The 20,398-nt window shown below is 36.0% G+C and overlaps 1 protein-coding gene across 8 annotated transcripts in view; it reads left to right on the top strand.

Moving 5' to 3' along the window:
* CCDC171 (coiled-coil domain containing 171) overlaps positions 1-20,398 on the top strand; it is a 443,161-nt gene that overhangs the window by 108,586 nt on the left and 314,177 nt on the right. For all 8 annotated transcript variants that reach the window (XR_009210997.1, XR_009210996.1, XM_058431106.1 and 5 more), the window contains 2 exons: positions 2,704-2,864; positions 15,261-15,399. Coding sequence is in view for 6 of the 8 variants with exons in the window: in XM_058431106.1 (XP_058287089.1) it covers positions 2,704-2,864; positions 15,261-15,399 (300 nt within the window). In the remaining 2 variants the exon portion in view is untranslated. The remainder of the gene's footprint in view (positions 1-2,703; positions 2,865-15,260; positions 15,400-20,398) is intronic.

Below are 20,398 nucleotides of genomic sequence, written 5' to 3'. Positions count from 1 at the left end.
CCTGAGTAGCTGGGATTACAGGCGCCTGCCACCACACCTGGCTAATTTTTTTGTACTTTTAGTAGAGACAGAGTTTCACCATGTTAGCCAGGATGGCCTTGATCTCCTAACCTCATGATCCGCCTGCCTCGGCCTCCCAAAGTGCTGGGATTACAGGCATGAGCCACCGCGCCCGGCTGAGAATTTTCTTTTTAATAGTTGTTTTGAAAAAAGAATAAAGTCATGTTTTTAACAGCAACATGGATGGAACTGGAGGCCATTATCTTAAGTGAAACAACTCAGAAACAGTCAAATACCACATGATCTCACTTAGAATTGGGGGCTAAATAATGTGTACATATGGACACAGAGTGTAGATTAATAGTCACTGGAGACTCAAAAGGGTGGGAGGCTGGAAATGGGGTTGAGGGATGAGTTATTACTTAATGGGTACAATGTAAACTATTGGGTGTTGGTTACACTAAAAGTCCAGACTTTACTACTATGCAATATATCCAGGTAACAAAACTACACTTTTACACCTTAATTTACTTATTTTCGAGACAGGGTCTTGCTCTGTCACCCAGGCTGGGGTGCAGTGATGCAATCTTGGCTCAGTACAGCCTTGACTTCCCCAGCTCAAGTGATCTGCCCGCCTCTGTCCCCCAAGTAGCCGGCATTACAAGCGCGTGACACCACGCCCAGCTAATTTTTGTATTTTTTGTAGAGACGGGGTTTCACCATGTTTCCCAGGCTGGTCTCAATCTCTTGAGCTCAAATGATCTGCTCGCCTCAGCCTCCCAAGAGTGTTGGGATTACAGGCATGAGCCACTGCGCTTGGCCTGTAGGCCCTTAAATTTACACACACACACACACACACACACTCACACGAGTTGTTTTGTAGCTTGGCCTGTAGGCCCTTAAATTTACACACACACACACACACACACACACACTCTCTCTCTCACACGAGTTGTTTTGTAGCTTGGCCTGTAGGCCCTTAAATTTACACACACACACACACACACACGAGTTGTTTTGTAGCTTGGCCTGTAGGCCCTTAAATTTACACACACACACACACACACACACTCACACGAGTTGTTTTGTAGCTTGGCCTGTAGGCCCTTAAATTTACACATACACACACAGACACACACACACACACACTCACACGAGTTGTTTTGTAGCCTTTTTACAGCTACATATAATTATTTTGTTGGAGTGCACTTGTTTATTCATCCTATGGTTGGTGAACACAGGGAATATAGTTTTTTTTTGAGATGGAGTTTCACTCTTGTTGCTCAGGCTGGAGTGCAATGGCGCGATCTCGGCTCACCGCAACCTCCGCCTCCCAGGTTCCAGTGATTCTCCTGCCTCTGCCTCCCTAGTGGCTGGGATTACAGGCATGTGCTACCACGCCCAGCTCATTTTGTATGTTTTAGTAGAGATGGGGTTTCTCCATGTCGGTCAGGCTAGTCTCGAACTCCCGACCCCAGGTGATTTGCCCACCTTGGCCTGGGAATATAGTTTTAAAGTGTCTTTTTATGTAGAATTTCAAGTATATGCAAAAGTAAAATAGTAAAATGAACTTCCCATATACCCATCACCCAGCTTCAATACTTTCCTCACGTCAATGGTGTTTTATCTCTTACCTCCTAGAGCTCTCTCAGTTTCAGACTTAACATTTTTTTTTTAAATTTTTTATTTTGAGGGAAGTTCTCACTGTTAATCAGGCTGGAGTGCAGTGATGCAATCACAGCCCACTACAGCTTCTGACTCCCTGACTCAAACGATCCTCCCTCCTTAGCCTCCTGAGTAGCTGGGACTACAGGCGCCGGCTGTCTCCAGACTATTTTGAAGTAAATCCCAGATATCAAATCACTATAACCATAAATATTTCAGTCAAATAGTATTGTTTGACAATAAGAACATCACTTTTCTATAGTAAGAAATCTCAGGAATAAAAAGATCAATTAAATTTCTTAGGCTTATAAAGATACTCATGTAATAATGTTTCTTGTAAGAGAGGAAGAATACTTCCCTTTAGTTTTCAAAAACCAGGGCAGGAGCAGTGGCTCATGCCTGTAATCTCAGTGCTTTGGGAGACTAAGGTGGGAGGATCACTTGAAGCTAGCAGTTCAAGACCAGCCTGGGCAAGATAGCAAGACCCAATCTCTACAAAAAATAAAACAATTAGCTGGGTATGGTGGTGTTCACCTGTAGTCCCAGCTACTTGAGAAGCTGAGGTGGGAGGATCACTTGAGCCCAGGAATTCAAGGCTGCAGTGATCACACTACTGCACTTCAGCCTGGGTGACAAAGTGAGACCTTGTCTCTTAAAAAACCCAGGCATTTAATTTATTATACTTTATAAAAGAAGTATCTGAATGGATTAGTAGGTAAAAATTTGAAACTTTGAAAATTTAGATTGAGTTGTATCTATGTATCTATTTTTCTTTGATAGAATGGGTTATATTGTACCAGCGTATTTCTCATAACACAGTTAACTCTTCATTCTTCTACTCTTTCTCCTTTCATTTAAACATATTGAGAAAGGGAATAAACTGTCTTTTGTTTGTTTGTTTTTCTTTTTTAAGCCAAAGCAGAAAGAAAGAAGTGCTTGGATGAATGATAATCTGTTACTGACAAAGTATTCTACTCAATTTAAGATTGATGCTAGCGTTTCTTAGCTTGATTTAATTACTTGTCTGTCATCTGGTAGTTAAGGATTCGAGACCTTGAAGGAGCTTTGCAAGTAGAAAAGGCCAGTCAAGCAGAAGCTGTTGCTGATTTGGAAATTATCAAGAATGAATTCAAAGAAGTTGAAAGTGCATATGAGCGAGAAAAGCATAATGCACAAGAGAGCTTTGCAAAACTAAATTTGTAAGTATTCTACTGTAAAATTCTCTAAATTAACATAAAGATTTTATAAAAGCTATATAAAATGTGAATGTGTACTATGTATTTTAGATATAGCTCCCATTAATGTCAGTGGTAGACTGGGGTAAGTGACTTCATAAAACATAACTGTACTTTCCTGTATAGCTAAAAATGGAAATGCTCTTTTGGATATTGAAGTATATTCCAAGTAGCCCAAGAAATTGAGTAATAAACTAGAAAGTAAATACATTAATGTAGTTTGTATTATATGATTGATGTAATGCAATATCTTTAAGTATCAAGACCAGCTTGGGCAACATAGTGAGACTTTGTCTCTACAAAAAAATAAAAAAATTAGCCGGGTATAGTGGTGTGCACCTGTAGTCCCAGCTACTCGAGAGTCTGAGGTGGGAGGATCGCCTGAGCCCAGGAGTTCAAGGCTGAAGTGAGCTATGATCTAAGGCTAAGATCTGGGGCTAAGATTTCTAAGTCACGTAAAATGGTCTATATGAAGATGGATAATATATGACATTTTCTGAAACTACAGAAATAATAATAATAGCAGTAACACTACTACTAGTGGCCAACATGCATTGTGGCTCATTACATACATAGCATTGCATAGTTTCATTTGTCTAACACCCTATGAGGAAGGTACTTTAAAAAATCTCTTTTACAGATGTGGAAATTGAGGCTTAGCAGGAGTAAGGACATACAGCTCCTAAGTGGCAGAATTAGAATCTTTCTGACTCCTACTGATTTTAACCTTTTTCAGTTTAAAAGCCTTTCATCTTCAAAATTCTGTGAAATGCTTTAAGAAGTTTATAATGCATTAATATGTTTCCAAAAATAAGTCAATAGTAGACATTTTAAACCATTTCCCCCAGAGGGTGAAATTCATACTACTATTAGTATGTGGCATGATAATACATTGGCATATTAGAATTATATTTTAATCTTAGTTTCTATTTATGGCAAGTAGATAATGGTTTTCCATTTATAGCCACATTATAAAGATCCCTTTTAAAATGCTTTTTTGTCTGGGCATGGTGGCTTACACCTGTAATCCCAGCACTTTGGGAGGCCGACGTGGGTAGATCACCTGAGTTCAGTAGTTCGAGACCAGCCTGGCTAACATGGTGAAACCTGTCTCTACTAAAAATAAAAAAAATTAGCCAGGTGTGGTGGTGGGCACCTGTAATCCCACCTATCTGGGAGGCTGAGGCAGGAGAATCACCTGAACCCGTGAAGCAGAGGTTGCAGTGAGCTGAGATCACGCCATTGCACTCCAGCCTGGGCAACAAGAGAGACTGAGTCTAAAAAAAAAAAAAAAAAAAAAAACAGAAAAGCTTCATTTATTATAAGAAGTGAGTTAATTTAATTTAAGTGAAAGTGTTACTTAGTGGTAATTTTTGTGAGTGTGACAAAAATCATGAAGATTGCACCTGAAAGACTGAAAAAATTTAAAACTCTTAAAATGTTCGTTTCTATAATTAATAATGCTTATAATATTTTAAACCAATAATTCTTAACTGAATTTCCTTGCTTCCTCTAGTATGACTTAAATGACATTCTGTGAATGTTATTCTAAGGACTTATTTCTCCTTTATGTTCTTTGAACCATTGCTTGAATGCGCACATTTAATATATTTGAATGTATTCAAGTATTATTCAAATTTGTATTCAAATATTATTCTGCATATAAATCTATTTGAAAGGCTTTTGTGTAGAATATAGTGCAGATTTCTTTACTTTTGCTTTAAGGTAATGATTAGGACCTACAAGTAAAACTGTAAGAAGTCAGAATGAGCTCCCAATAATTAAAGCTTTCTAGCAATGAAATAATAGACATCTTTCAGGGAACTAGTGAGTTCCCTGCCTTGGGAAATTTAAAACACAGAGTGGATGATTCTCTGTCATGGATGTTGAAGAAGAGAGTCTCATAAAGATTGGACTGGAGGAATTTTACCCTACTTGCTAACAATTAAGCTCTGAGTCTAACCTATATACTTTCCTAATTGGACCCCAAAGCAGTTTTTTTCCTTAAGTTTTGTTTTGCTGTTATTTGTATTTTGGTACTTGAAAATTTTTACTCAAGTTTAGTATTCCAGTAAGCACCAACTGACAATTCTAAACATTAGTTACATATTCCAACTAGGCACTAACACTCCTAATGCTTTGACATAATGTCCCTTATCTCTTCTTCATCTGTATATAACTGTCATAATAATACAAGTTAAATAATAATAAATAAATAATGACAAGTAATAATTAAAGCCCAATAATCGTTGAACATTTCTGTGACTTTCCTTTTCCCATCCCATCTTCCTTTTCCCATCCCATCTTCCTTTTCCGTGTATGTGAAATGAAAGCCACTGCCATCCCTACTGTCTGTAGTATAAGAAGGAATGATGTGACTTGAGGGATCTACCTGTACTTCCATTTTCCATTTTCTGCCTGTACTTCTGACTATACTTCAGAATCGTCTTTAAAAAACCTTTTTTAAAGACGATTCTGAATTTCTTAAATATTTTTTAAAGAAGATTCTGAATTTCTGAAAAAAATTCTGTTGTTTCAAAGTAGTTCTAAGTTTTGGTTAATGTATTCCAAAGAGAGAATTGATAGATTTTAGGTCTTTAAGGTAAATAATACCTTTAACTTACAACTTTTGAGAATGTGGAGTTTTGGAGCAGAATATTGTTTTACCTGTTGTGACCTGATGTAGCAGTTCATCATGCTTGAACCTGCCATTGGTTAAGGTTCTTAAGCTTCTGTTTCTTGCCGGGCAGAACTCAGCAGGATCTCACTAAAAGGCAGGAGAGAAAAAGCTGTGTGTATATTGTAGAGTTATAGTTTTGGTCCATAGTTTCATAACAGTAGACATTCCTGCATGAAATTATGTTAGATGGAGTGTATATATTCCATAATTCTATAATCAAAATTTCTTAGTATAAATTTTTTTCCATCTAAAACTTGCAGTATGAAACTAAAGCTTTTCAATAATCTTTTGTTTTCTTTTTAAACATTTTTAAATTATGGGTAAATGATAGTTGTATATATTTATGGGGTACGTGTGATATTTTTATACAAGCATACAATGTGTGACGATCAAATCAGGGTAATTGGGCTATCCGTTAACTCAGGCATTTATCATTTATTTATGTTAGGAACATTCCAATTCCACTTTTTTACTTATTTTGAAATATGTAATAAATTATTGTTAACTATAGTTGCCCTGTTGTGCCACCAAACACTAGATCCTGTTCCTTCCATCTAACTGTATTTTTGTACCCATTAACCATCTGAATTTTCAAATATAGTAAAGTCTTCATTAGCTGTGATAACTGATTGCTGGGCAATAGTAGGGAGAAAGAGATCATAGTAATCCTTAGGTATAGTTGAAACATATATTTAATTTGAAACATCATTAGTCAAATATATCATGCTGAATGGACTGCATCTAAATTTATTTCTTAGACTCAATATTTAGGAATTTATTTTTCTAAATATATCACCCAAAAGGATAAACATATCAACAGTATTGTAACTTAGTAGTACTATTTTTGTTTACATTATATATAAAACATAGTCCAAAGATGGCTATTTGTTAAAATAGCCTGTTATTGTCAAATTCTTAGCTGAAGTCTTAAAAAGAAAAACAAAAAATGGGACTCCAGTAGGAAAGAAGGGATCCTAGCTACAGACTTACTTCTCCTCTCTTCCCTTTCTTTCCTAAATCCTCCACCTTTTAAGCCCTGGCCCTTTCCCATCAGAATTCAGAGGCAAGGCATCTCCTTAACCTGCCCTACTCTTGCTCCACTTACTCACTGTTGGTTGGGAGTTTAGCAGCATGGTAGGAGCCGGCTTTTTTGTCTGCCAGAATGCTCAGCAGCAAGGTGTGTTCCCCCATTTCAGTGGACACAGTTTGGCCTTTATTTATAAAATAGTACCAAAAAAAAAAAAAAAAGCTGTGTGTATAGTGTGTGTGTAATGACAGGTGCACTTAATTATGTATTTTTTGAGTAACAGTAATTTTTAACTAAAATCTTGATTTTATCAAATTAATACACGTACACAGTCTAATGAATAAAATGGTACTGTTAGGCTCATGAAAAACAGCAGTTTCATGCCCCATTGCTCTCCACTATCAGTTTCTACTCCTTTGATGCATCTACTTTCAAATCTTATTGCTGTTTCTTCTGATATTTGATTTCATATTTCTAAATAACAGGCATAGTATGCTATTTTTTCAGTTTCTACCTTTAGATATCTATTGGCTTCTACTTATATATCTCTATTATATGCTTCCCCCACACCACAGACACTTACTCCTTCCCTCTTCCCATCCTTTCCATAGAGTTATATTTTTGGGTTCAGCATACTTTATTTTTTCTACAGTTTAATTTTTGTTAACCCATCTTTTTTTATAGCACATTTTATTGTGTTGTTTGTTATTTATTGTCTGTCTTATGTAACAAGAAACTTTGTTTTGTTTATTGCTGTCTTTTCAGTGCCTAGAAAGGTACATAAGAGCTGCTAAATAAAGATTTATGGAATTGGGCTGGATGTGGTGGCTCATACCTGTAATCCCAGCACTTTGGGAGGCTGTGGTGGGAGGATTGCTGGAGGCCAAGGTGGGGGAGGATTGCTTGTGGTGGCGCATGTTTGTAGTCTCAGCTACTTGGGAGGCTGAGGTATAAGGATTGCTTATGCCGAGGAGTTCGAGGCTACAGTGAGCTATGATCATGCCACTGTACTTCAGCGTGATCGACTAAGTGAGACGCTGTCTAAAAACCAAAACAAAACAGAAAATATTTGCAGAATCAACAGATGAGAATAGTTAATAATTGCCTCATTTTAAACTGTATTAGTTTATGTGATTAACCAATTACCTATTAAATTATTTGTAAACACTAACAGAACCAAAAGTCTCTCATGTTCCTACACCTCAGAGACGCTATCATTTTAAATTTCTTCTAAGAGATGTTTCTCCTGGACTCTTTTGTCTACTTTTTCCGGTCTGGACAAGTTTTTTTTTTTTAAATTTATTTTTATTTTTTTTTAGGCTTTAAGTTCTAGGATATATGTGTACAACGTGCAGGTTTGTTACATAGGTATACATGTGCCATGTTGGTTTGCTGCATCCATCAACTTGCTTACATTAGGTCTTTACGTTAGGTCTTTCTCATAATGCTATCCCTCCTCCAGCCCCCTACCCCCCGCCAGGCCCCAGCGTGTGATGTTCCCTGCCCTGTGTACATGTGTTCTCATTGTTCAGTTGCCACCTATGAGTGACAACATGTGGTGTTTGGTTTTCTGTCCTTGTGATAGTTTGCCCAGAATGATGGTTTCCAGTTTCATCCATGTCCCTGCAAAGGACACGAACTCATCCTTTTTTATGGCTGCATAGTATTCCATAGTGTATATGTGCCACATTTTCTTAATCCAGTCTATCATTGATGGACATTTGAGTTGGTTCCAAGTCTTTGTGAATAGTGCCACAATAAACATATGAGTGCATGTGTCTTTATAGGAGCATGATTTATAATCCTCTGGGTATATACCCAGTAATGGGATCTCTGGGTCAAGTGGTATTTCTAGTTCTAGATCCTTGAGGAATTGCCCCACTGTCTTCCACAATGGTTGAACTAATTTACACTCCCACCAACAGTGTCAAAGCATTCCTATTTCTCCACATCCTCTCCAGCACCTGTTGTTTCCTGACATTTTAATGATCTGCATTCTAACTGGTGTGAGATGGTATCTCATTGTGGTTTTGATTTGCATTTCTCTGATGACCAGTGATGATGAGCATTTTTTCATATGTCTGTTGGCTGCATAAATATCTTCTTTTGAGAAGTGTCCGTTCGTATCTTTTGCCCACTTTTTGATGGGGTTGTTTGTTTTTTTCTCGTAAATTTGCTTAAGTTCTTTGTAGATTCTGCATATTAGCCCTTTGTCAGATGGATAAATTGCAAAAATTTTCTCCCATTCTGTAGGTTGCCTGTTTACTCTGATGATACTTTCTTTTGCTGTGCAGAAGCTCTTTAGTTTAATTCAATCCCATTTTGTCTATTGTGACTTTTGTTGCCATTGCTTTTGGTGTTTTAGTCATGAAGTCTTTGCCCATGCCTATGTCCTGAATGGTTTTGCGTAGGTTTTCTTCTAGAGTTTTTATGGTTTTAGATCTTACATTTAAGTCTTTAATCCATCTTAAATTAATTTTTATATAAGGTGTAAGGAAGGGATCCAGTTTCAGCTTTCTGCATATGGCTAGCCAGTTTCTGAACACCATTTATTAAATAGGGAATCCTTTCCCCATTTCTTGTTTTTGTCAGGTTTGTTAAAGATCTGGTTGTAGATGTGTGGTATTATTTCTGAGGCCTCTGTTCTGTTCCATTGGTCTATATCTCTGTTTTGGAACCAGTACCATGCTGTTTTGGTTATTGTAGCCTTGTAGTATAGTTTAAAGTCAGAGAGCGTGATACCTCCAGCTTGCTTTGTTCTTTTTGTTTAGGATTGTCTTGGCTATGTGGGCTCTGTTTTGGTTCCATATGAACTTGAAAGTAGTTTTTTTCCAATTCTGTGAAGAAAGTCGTTGGTAGCTTGATGGGGATGGCATTGAATCTGTAAATTACCTTGGGCAATGTAGCCATTTTCACAATATTGATTCTTCCTATCCATGAGCATGGGATATTCTTCCATTTGTTTGTGTCCTCTTTTATTTCCTTGAGCAGTGGTTTGTAGTTCTCCTTGAAGAGGTCCTTCACATCCCTTGTAAGTTGGATTCCTAGGTATTTTATTCTCTTTGTAGCAATTGCGAATGGGAGTTCACTCATGAGTTGGGTCTCTGTCTCTTATTGGTGTATAAGAATGCTTGTGATTTTTGCACATTGATTTTGTATCCTGAGAGTTTGCTGAAGTTGCTTATCAGTTTAAGGAGATTTTGGGCTGAGACGATGGGGTTTTCTAAATATACAATCATGTCATCAGCAAACAGGGATAATTTGACTTTCTCTTTTCCTAACTGAATACCCTTTATTTCTTTCTCTTGCCTTATTGCCCTGGCCTGAAGTTCCAACACTATGTTGAATTGGAGTGGTGAGAGAGGGCATCCTTGTCTTGTGCTGGTTTTCAAAGGGAATGCTTCCAGTTTTTGCCCATTCAGTATGATATTGGCTGTGGGTTTGTCATAAATAGCTCTTATTATTTTGAGATACGTTCCATCAATACCTAGTTCATTGAGAGTTTTTAGCATGAAGGGTGGTTGAATTCTGTCAAAGGCCTTTTCTGCATCTATTGAGATAATCATGTGATTTTTGTTGTTGGTTCTGTTTATGTGATGGATTACATTTATTGGTTTGCATATATTGAACTAGCCTTGCATCCCAGGGATGAAGCCAACTTGATCATGGTGGATAAGCTTTTTGCTGTGTTCCTGGATTCAGTTTGCCAGTATTTTATTGAGGATTTTTGCATCGATGTTCATCAGGGATATTGGTCTAGAATTCTCTTTTTTTGTTGTGTCTCTGCCAGGCTTTGGTATCAGGATGATGCTGGCCTCATAAAATGAGTTAGGGAGGATTCCTTCTTTTTCTATTGATTGAAATAGTTTCAGAAGTAGTGGTACCAGCTCCTCTTTGTACTTCTGGTAGAATTTGGCTGTGAATCCGTGCAGTGCTGGGCTTTCTTTTGGTTGATAGGCTATTAATTTTTGCCTCAATTTCTGAACCTGTTATTGGTCTATTCAGAGATTCAACTTCTTCCTGGTTTAGTCTTGGGAGGGTGTATGTGTCCAGGAATTTATCCATTTCTTCTAGATTTTCTAGTTTATTTGCATAGAGGTGTTTATAGGTGTTTATAATATTCTCTGATAGTAGTTTGTATTTCTGTGGGATCAGTGGTGAGATCCACTTTATCATTTTTTATTGCATATATTTGATTCTTCTCTCTTCTTTTTTATTAGTATTGCTAGCAGTCTTATCTATTTTGTTGATCTTTTCAAAAAACTAGCTCCTGTATTCATTGCTTTTTTGAAGGGTTTTTTCTGTCTCTATCTCCTTCAGTTCTGCTCTGATCTTAGTTATTTCTTGCCTTCTGCTAGCTTTTGAATTTGATTGCTCTTGCTTCTGTAATTCTTTTAATTGTGATGTTAGGGTGTTGATTTTAGATCTTTGTTGCTTTCTCTTGTGGGCATTTAGTGCTATAAATTTCCCTCTACACACTTCCTTAACTATGTCCTAGAGATTCTGGTATGTTGTTTCTTTGTTCTCACTGGTTTCAAATAAGATCTTTATTTCTGCCTTCATTTTGTTATTTACTGAGTACTCATTCAGGAGCAGGTTGTTCAGTTTCCATGTAGTTGAGCAGTTTTGTGTGAGTTTCTTAATCCTGAGTTCTAATTTGATTGCACTGTGGTCTGTGAGACAGTTTGTTGTGATTTCTGTTCTTTTACATTTGCTGAGGAGTGTTTTATTTCCTATTATATGGTCAATTTTAGAATAAGTGTGATGTGGTGTTCAGAAGAATGTATATTCTGTTGATTTGGGCTGGAGAGTTCTGTAGATGTCTGTTAGGTCTGCTTGGTGCAGAGCTGAGTTCAAGTTCTGGATATCCTTGTTAACCTTCTGTCTCGTTGATCTGTCTAATATTGACAGTGGGGTTTTAAAGTCTCCCATTATTATTGTATGAGAGTCTAAGTCTCTTTGTAGGTCTCTAAGAACTTGCTTTATGAATCTTGGTGCTCCTGTATTGGGTGCATATATACTTAGGACAGTTAGTTTTTCTTGTTGAATTGATCCCTTTACCATTATGTAATGGCCTTCTTTGTCTCTTTTGATCTTTGTTGATTTAAAGTCTGTTTTATCAGAGACTAGGATTGCAACTCCTGCTTTTTTTTTTTTTTTTGCTTTCGATTTGCTTGATAGATCTTCCTCCATCCCTTTATTTTGAGCCTTTGTGTGTCTCTTCATGTGAGATGGGTCTGCTGAATACAGCACACCGATGGGTCTTGACTCTTTATCCAATTTGCCAGTCTGTGTCTTTTACTTGGGGCATTTAGCCCATTTACATTTAAGGTTAATATTGTTATGTGTGAATTTGATCCTGTCATTATGATGTTAGCTGGTTATTTTGCCTGTTAATTGATGCAGTTTCTTCCTAGCCTCGATGGTCTTTACAATTTGGCATGTTTTTTCAGTGGCTGGTACCAGTTGTTCCTTTCCATGTTTAATGCTTCCTTCAGGAGCTCTTGTAAGGTGGGCCTGGTGGTGACAAAATCTCTCCAGCATTTGCTTGTCTGTAAAGGATTTTATTTCTCCTTCACTTATGAAGTTTAGTTTGGCTGGATATGAAATTCTGGTTTGAAAATTCTTTTCTTTAAGAATGTTGAATATTGGCCCTCACTCTCTTCTGGCTTGTAGGGTTTCTGCCAAGAGATACACTGTTAGTCTGATGGGCTTCCCTCTGTGGGTAACCCGACCTTTCTCTCTGGCTGCCCTTAACATTTTTTCCCTCATTTCAATCTTGGTGAATCTGACAATCGTGCGTCTTGGGGTTGTTCTTCTCGAGGAGTATCTTTGTGGTGTTTTCTGTATTTCCTGAATTTGAATGTTGTCCTGTCTTGCTAGGTTGGAGAAGTTCTCCTGGATAATATCTTGAAGAGTGTTTTCTAACTTGGTTCCATTCTCCCTGTCACTTTCAGGTACACCAATCAAACACAGGTTTGGTCTTTTCACATAGTCCCATACTTCTTGGAGGACTTGTTCATTTCTTTTTACTCTTTTTTTCTCTCATCTTGTCTTCTCACTTCATTTCATTCATTTGATCTTCAATCACTGATATCCTTTCTTCCACTTGATCGAATCGGCTATTGAAGCTTGTGCATGCATCACGAAGTTCTCGTGCTGTGTTTTTCAGCTGCATCAGGTCATTTAAGTTCTTCTCTACACTGTTTATTCTATTTAGCCATTCGTCTAATCTTTTTGCAAGGTTTTTAGCTTCCTTGTGATGGGTTAGAACATGCTTCTTTAGCTCAGAGAAGTTTCTTATTGCCGATCTGAAGCCTACTTCTGTCAACTCGTCAAACTCATTCTCCATCCGGTTTTGTTCTGTTGGTGGCGAGGAGCTGTGATCCTTAGTTGGAATTGCAGAAATCAGTCATATTCTGCGTTAATCTCCGTGGGAGCTGCAGACTGGAGCTGTTCCTATTCGGCCATCTTGGAAGTGCTCGAACTGGATAAGTTGTTTTTTAGGTTCCCTGTACACAGTCACCCAAGGACTTCCCTTTAACATTATCCTTGGAATTCTCTCTAATTCTCTTGTATTTTGGATCTCTTTTTGATAATCTTGTGCCTTCTTCTTTGTTTGATTTTCCCCACTGGAAAGTAGCTATTTGGGAAATTATTTATCAGAGGAAAATTTAAAATTTGCATTCTGAAAGTTTTTGATCTTTATCCTTTTTCATAGTTCAGCTGGCTGTTCATTCAGTTTTAGTGTTTGAGAAATCTGAAGTCAGTTGAATCCTGATCTTTTGTATGTAGTCCACGTTTTCCTCTGGTAACTTAACACAGAGTGGCCATCAAGTCTGGAATCTTTAGGTGATTATATATGAAACGGTTTACTTATGTTACATTATTATACATGATAAAATAATAATATGTGTGTTTCCATACTTGATGGGCACTCTGTAGAATCTTTTTTGTTCCCAGTGTTCTGAAATTTCATGATGATGGGCCTGACATGGATCGTTTTTCTTTCATGTTGCTAGGTACTTGTCAAGCTCTTTCAATTTTAGAGACTGGAGTAATTAATTTCTGGGAAATTCTCATTGCTTTGTTTATTCTTTGCACCTTATTCATCTTCTTTCTCTGGACTCCTTTATACGTTGGGACTCCTGGATTGATTTTCTTATCTTTTCTCTACTTAGACTCATTTTTATAGTTTAGTTCTACTTTGAGAGATTTACATAAATGTACCGTCCAATCCTTTTATACATGTTTCTTTTAAATTCGAGCTATTCTGCCTTGGAATATTCTTAATCTAAAGGAGAATATACAAAAAAATTAACACTAGAATTGTCTGTGTCCCACCCCAGAGAAAATAATGTTGATTGCTCAGAGTAAGGTCATGTGCTACTCAAAAATTACCTCTTTATTTGATTATAGTAGTAATTTAGACTTCATTATACTGAGCCACCCTATCTCCTGCATTATAATTTAATCAGAGGAAACAGGTCTACTACATTTTCAGGAAGATCTCAGATTTAAAACAGTGACAACATTTTAATTTGAATTAAAATTATCCCTTTGGTAGATTATCTATAGAAAATTTTAAATGAAAATACTTCCAAGCTACCTTTCGTTATATGTTCATACAGAATGTAAACACAGTTTAATACTAACCTGAACTATATATATATATATATATATATTTTTCTCCCATATATATGTGGGTGTGTATTTATATACCTATATGTGTATGTGTGTATATACCCCATCTCATATATATATATACACACACACACACACATACGCACACACACAAATGGCTGTGTGTGTGTATATATATATGTGTGTGTGTCTTATGTATATATAAGAGATGGGCTCTTACTCTGTTACCTGGACTGGAGTGCAGTGGCACAATCATAGCTCACTGCAACCTTGAACTCCTGGGCTCAAGCAATCCTCCTGCCTCAGCCTCCCACACCACTGTGCTTGGCTGATATTTAAATTATTTTGTAGAGATGGAGTCTTGTTTTGTTGCCCAGGCTGGTCTTAAACTCCTGGCTTCAAATGATCTTCCTGCTATGGACTGCCAAAGTGCTGGGATTACAGGTGTGAGCTGCTGCACCTGGCCTATCTGAGCAAAATTTAAATAGGAAGGCGAATCCTTTGAAAAGAAATTCGTATGTCTTCAAAGTGAATGTGAATTATTTTTGATTATTTTTCCTTTTGGATTTTCCATGCCACCACATTTTCTACTAGCATGGACATTCAGATGTGAGACACTTGTTCCATTTCTAATGTTGTATTTTAATTTTAAAGTTGTTTGGTAGTACTGTTTTCTCAGTCTTGAGATAGTCTCTGAGCTAAGTGAACTATGGTAGGTGGGTTTTGCTCATCAAAAATGATGGTGAAACCAAATGAACAGTAACCAAATCTGTTTTGCTTATAGCCTTGGACATACTACAGGTACCTACTATCAAAGGGGAAGTAATATTGCTTTGAAGTTTTTCATTTAAGGATATGCAATACTTTTTGTTTGAAAAAGGAAAGCCTTAAAAAGTCTTTTAGCATGAACGGATGATATGTAGTACATCTGCCATATGTCTTAGAGGTGTGTAATATCAGTTGATATAAGCATGTTTGAAAAACCTGCTCTGACACTTTAACTTTTCAGATTAGAAAGAGAGTATTTCTCCAAAAACAAGAAACTAAATGAAGAGATCGAGGAACAGAAGAAAGTAATTATAGACCTTTCAAAGAGACTCCAGTATAATGAAAAAAGTTGCAGTGAATTACGGGAAGAACTAGTAATGGTAAGGATAAAAAAGAAAACCCTATGGCAATCACTTTATTAGGTCATATTTGATGTATAGCAGGGTTTTTCCTCACCACATTCCATGAGATAATAGTATGAAAATTATTTTAGTGACATTGATAACAAAATTTCCAAAACTGGAAATGCTGATTACATCAAAGATATACGTAATGAAACCTCTCTGATTTGGAATAATTGGGGGAAACTAACTGAACTAGTAAAAACTCTGAATTATAGAATTTTCAAAAACGTATTCAAATGTTTTTATTTTTTTTATCGTGCATAAAACAGTATTACTTAGATTAAGGGTGATTAGGGTTTGTAATTAATACATCTGATGATTTCAAAGACTTCCTTTTGTAATTGTTTTGTACTTGATCACTCTCTCTCCATTCCCCAGTAATCTAGCTTTTACACCATAACCAAATTTATCTTTGTAAAATATTGATCTGTTTTTGTCAACCTCTCTTTATTCAAAACTCATCAGCATCTCAGTGTCTCCCTGTTGTTTTCAGAATAACGGCCAGCTTCTTGTTGTATAATCTCAGGACCTTTTCCTTTTGTCTTCATATTAACTTTTCTACCCTCTTCTTTTGCCTTTGCCCTCTGTCTATCTTGCTTTAGCCACATTAGAGTGCTCCTTGTTTTCTACACACATCTTTTCTTTTCTTTTTTTTTTTTTTAAAGATGGGGTTTCACCTTTTTGCCTAGGCTAGAGTGCAGTGGTGCAACCCTAGCTCACTAAAATCTGCAACTCCTGGGCTCAAGAGATCCTCTTGCCTCAGCCCCCCGAGTAGCTGAGACTGCAGATGTGTGCCACCTTGCTTGGCTAGTTTAAAAATTTTTTTACAGAGATGTGGTCTCGCTATGTTGGCCAGGCTGGCACCAAACAAGTGGCCTCAGGTAGTCCTCCTGTCTTGGCCTCCCAAAGTGCTGGGATTAAGGCATGAACCACTGCATTGACCTAAACCCATCTTTTCATATATTCTTATTTTTATTCAGGTTATTCATTTCTTTTACCTGCAATGACTAAAATGCCCCTTTTCTTTTCCATTAACAGATTTCTTTACATCCTGTGATGCCCAGCTCTGATATCTTGCAGTCTGTGAAGCTTTCTGCGATTCTATCTTCTCCACTCTCATCCACCTTAAGTTAAAATTCTGTGCCTCCTCAACAGTATTTCTTTAGTACTTAGTTCAGCATCTTTATCATAATACTCACTGAAATTTGATGTGTATTATGTCTCCCAAGAGGATATGAATGCATTGAGGTTAGCTTACTTCATTTTACATACCTAGATTCCACTATAGTACTTGGCTCAATAAACATTTGTTCGATGGATTTATTTGGTTGATGCAGAATCCTCTTCTCTGCAGTTTGCTGGGGACCCCACCAGGGAGGGTGTAAAGCTTATGGTAATACTGTATTACTTCTTTGTTTTGTTCTACACCTACATACTTTCCTCAGAGGCTTGACTACTTCACTTTCAGTTATATTCCAAAAGTTTTAGTGATTTAGTTATTGAGGACAATGGATATTATCCTTCTCAAAAAAGGTGGACCCTGGGTTGTACTAGGAATTGGTCACCAAATCAGTGCTGCCCAGATCAAAAGCTAATAATAGGTTGTAGTTAAAACTCTAGAGTGTTTTTTCAGATGATCCAGTATTATATACATTTTCCATTTATCTCAAGATATTTGCTGTGTTCTGATTCAGGGAACTGATATCATTGCTTTTTCTAGAAATCAGTTTGCAGTTTGGTGTTTTGAATGTGATGTTTTAGAAAGTTAAGAGCCCTCTGTGTAGTCTACTGTAGCATCTGTTCACTGTAATGTTATCTTAAATTTCATGGGCTGTTTTAACTCTTACCTCCTAGTTCAGGAGGTTGAATCAGTAGTGGAGAAAAATATGTCAGGGTTGTTGAGCTGAGTACTGCGTTTGGTTTGCTTGCTTATTAGATATTGTACTCAGTAGTTTGGAAAATAAGCCAGGGTTATAACTAAAAATGCAAGAGTTAAGACATAATCACCAATATAGGTTGCATGAATTTTCCTAATTCTGGTTTTCTAGCACTTTAGTGAGTAGATACAAAATAAAATGAGACTGGTTTAACTCACCGCAGAGCATATTCATATTTAGTGATTAAAAAATTTTACTTGGTACCAACAGATTTTTTTTTCTAAAACTTTTGCAGAGTGATATATGGCCTAAAATAATGCAAGTGGCAGCTCACCAGCAACCTTTGTTTTCCTGTTGGGACCGTCTGCACTCATTGTATTCATTATATTAACCCATTAAACACTACTGTTTTGATAATGATGCTGAAAATTGTAGGCTAAGTGTTTCTTCAAAGCTTGATGGATTGCTAAAGGCAGTTGCAGATCTGTGAATAATGTAATAGTTCCTTGCCAAATGGGATGTTCGAAAAACTTACTCAGGTTGCCAGATTAAGTGATGTACAGTTTATGTGGCTCAGACTGTTAATATGTTCCTCTTAATTTTTTCATCTCTCTTAAACTCATAGCTTTGTGTCTTATTTTCTAACATCTTTCTCTTCTTTCTTCTTCCCTATTAGCTTTTATCTTTTTATGTTTTATGCTTATTAGAGCTGTTGTTCTCTATTTCTTTACCTGACCGTAATATGAAATTTAAGACCTGTTTAATGAAAATGTCTTTCAATAGTAAGTACAATGTTTTCCTTTTTATAAATTACTATTCTATCACTTTTCCTAAATATATTTTTTTCTTGTACATATTTCTTTGTTGACTTTTCTCAGTAGATTAGTGGCCTTTGGGGGAAAGAAGGCTTGAAAAATTTCTCTTGAAAGATGTTTCTCCCAAATTAAAATTTTAAGCCATAAGAAATGAAGTTTTTCTAGTTCTGCATTCACAGTCTGGCTGTTATTTGTGCTTTGAATTCATAATTGTTGTTGACCAAAGAGAGAATGACTTATGAGGAAAATTTTCCCTTTTGCTTTTGGAAATGAAATTGTTTTAATGACATGCCGTGATTTTACGTACCCCAGTGTGTCTTTTCCACAGTTATATTTCTTTTGAGCATAATAGTTTCAGTATTTTACAGACTATGAATGGGAAGCATAAATTACTGACAGGTAATTTTTCTTCCCCTTTGAGGTACTAGCTTGTTTTCTAGTTTAGGTCATGTTCATGGTCATTATTTAAGTCTTGATCTTTATTTTCTCTGTTACATTGGAAAAGAAAGTTAAAGTCACTATCCTCCATAGGTTTACTTGTGAGATCAAGGTGTTATTAATAAGATACAAAGACTTGAGCAAATTTTGAGACTTACAAATAACTTTGTATGTGTTAGTATAGCATAGCCTTATGCTGTATCCTGGGCTAGATACAGCAGCAGAGCTGTTAGAGGCTTTAGAGATCATCTAGCCCAGGATACAGAAAGTCTTAATAAACCAGTTGGAAAGTGATAGCTCCCCTGTTTTGAGAGCGATATTATATAAATATAAAACACAATTTTGGAACAGTCTAAACTGAGTATGTTGTCTTTTGTGGGTATTTAATAAATATAAACCAGCTAACTTTAATTGTACTTTATTTATTTTTAATTGACACAAAATAGTTGTATTAATACATATTTATAGGGTACAGTGTGATGTTTTGATATATACAACATAAAGTGATCAGATCTGGGTAATTACTATCTCAAACATTTATCATTTCTTTTTATTCTAATTATACTTTTATATTAATGAAACTACTTCTATTCAATGTATAGATTTAAAAGATATAACTAATAAATTAACGGTATATAATTATTATTTTGAATGTCATAGAATTAGTAGGATTTCAACATAGGACATCCAAGGACTTAACAAATTTATTTTCATGTTTACATGAAGATGTGAACACAGAATATGAAATTTGACAGAATTTGACTATAAAAAGTTTTGATTGGAAATCGAGCTTTTAGTTTAAAAATGTATGAATTTAATAATGATTTAATCAACTACTAAATAAAACTGAATTTCTAGTTTAAGGTGCTTGGTGATCATGCTTATTAAAGTCCATCTGAGGCTCAACAGATCCAGCTGGGTCTTTTAGACATTACTGTGAGTTTTTATATCTGCTTCTCTTGAAGCAGGGGAGCTTTCGTTTTCAAATTGGTATTATTAGAACTTGCTCTGTGCTTACTTCAATGAAATTTTCTTAAGTCCGTCATTTCTTGAGGTTTGTTTTTCTGCCACTCAGTAATATTTAGTTACAGCTCTAGGAGAGACTTTATATTGAAAAGGGAATTCTAGTTCTCATGAGGTTTTGCTCAAAGAATGTTTTATTCTCTAAAGAACTTGTGATTGAAAATGGTCAAGTATATATTTTTTCCCAATACTTTTGGGGGTTTAACTGATTATATAATAATAATGATTGCTAGCATTAAATATGATTTTGGAAAGTGCTTTGATGGTTATGCTTTGTGGTGAAGGTAATATTTCTTGATAATATTTTTACTTCCAATGAACTATTAGGTTTGCTTTAAAAGAACATGTTTCTGATTTTGTAGGAGGTTTTCAAAACTAATGGGCTAATAAATATTCTATTCTGAATTTTTACTAAAAAAATGATTGATTCTTGTTTTTCACCAAGAATAGGAGTAGTATTTATACATGGGCATTGTTTTTGCTAATATAAATATCACTTTCCATTTCTCTTAGTGGCCCTTAAATTTTAATTCTAGTAAATAATATTCATCGCGTAAGTGTCTTTGTGTATTTAAATATTCCTTTTAGGAGGCTGACTTCCTAAATTTATGGTATAGGCATAAAGCTTTTGCATTAAGCATTTTGAAATTTATTTCTATGCAAATTAGTAAATTTTGAAAATCCAAATCTCATTTTTCACCTGGGAAAAATAAAATGGTATTGTGTATGTATGTGTGTGAGAGAGACAGAGAGCAAGAGATTGGAGAGAGATGTTTATATGTTAAGGCTCATATTCAGATTGAAAGGTAGCATCTACTGAAA

This window comes from Hylobates moloch, unplaced genomic scaffold, assembly GCF_009828535.3.
Source record: "Hylobates moloch isolate HMO894 unplaced genomic scaffold, HMol_V3 SCAFFOLD_19, whole genome shotgun sequence".
Taxonomy (NCBI): domain Eukaryota; kingdom Metazoa; phylum Chordata; class Mammalia; order Primates; family Hylobatidae; genus Hylobates; species Hylobates moloch.
Note: the sequence above shows the minus strand (reverse complement) of the source record. Positions and strands in the feature narration are given on the sequence as shown.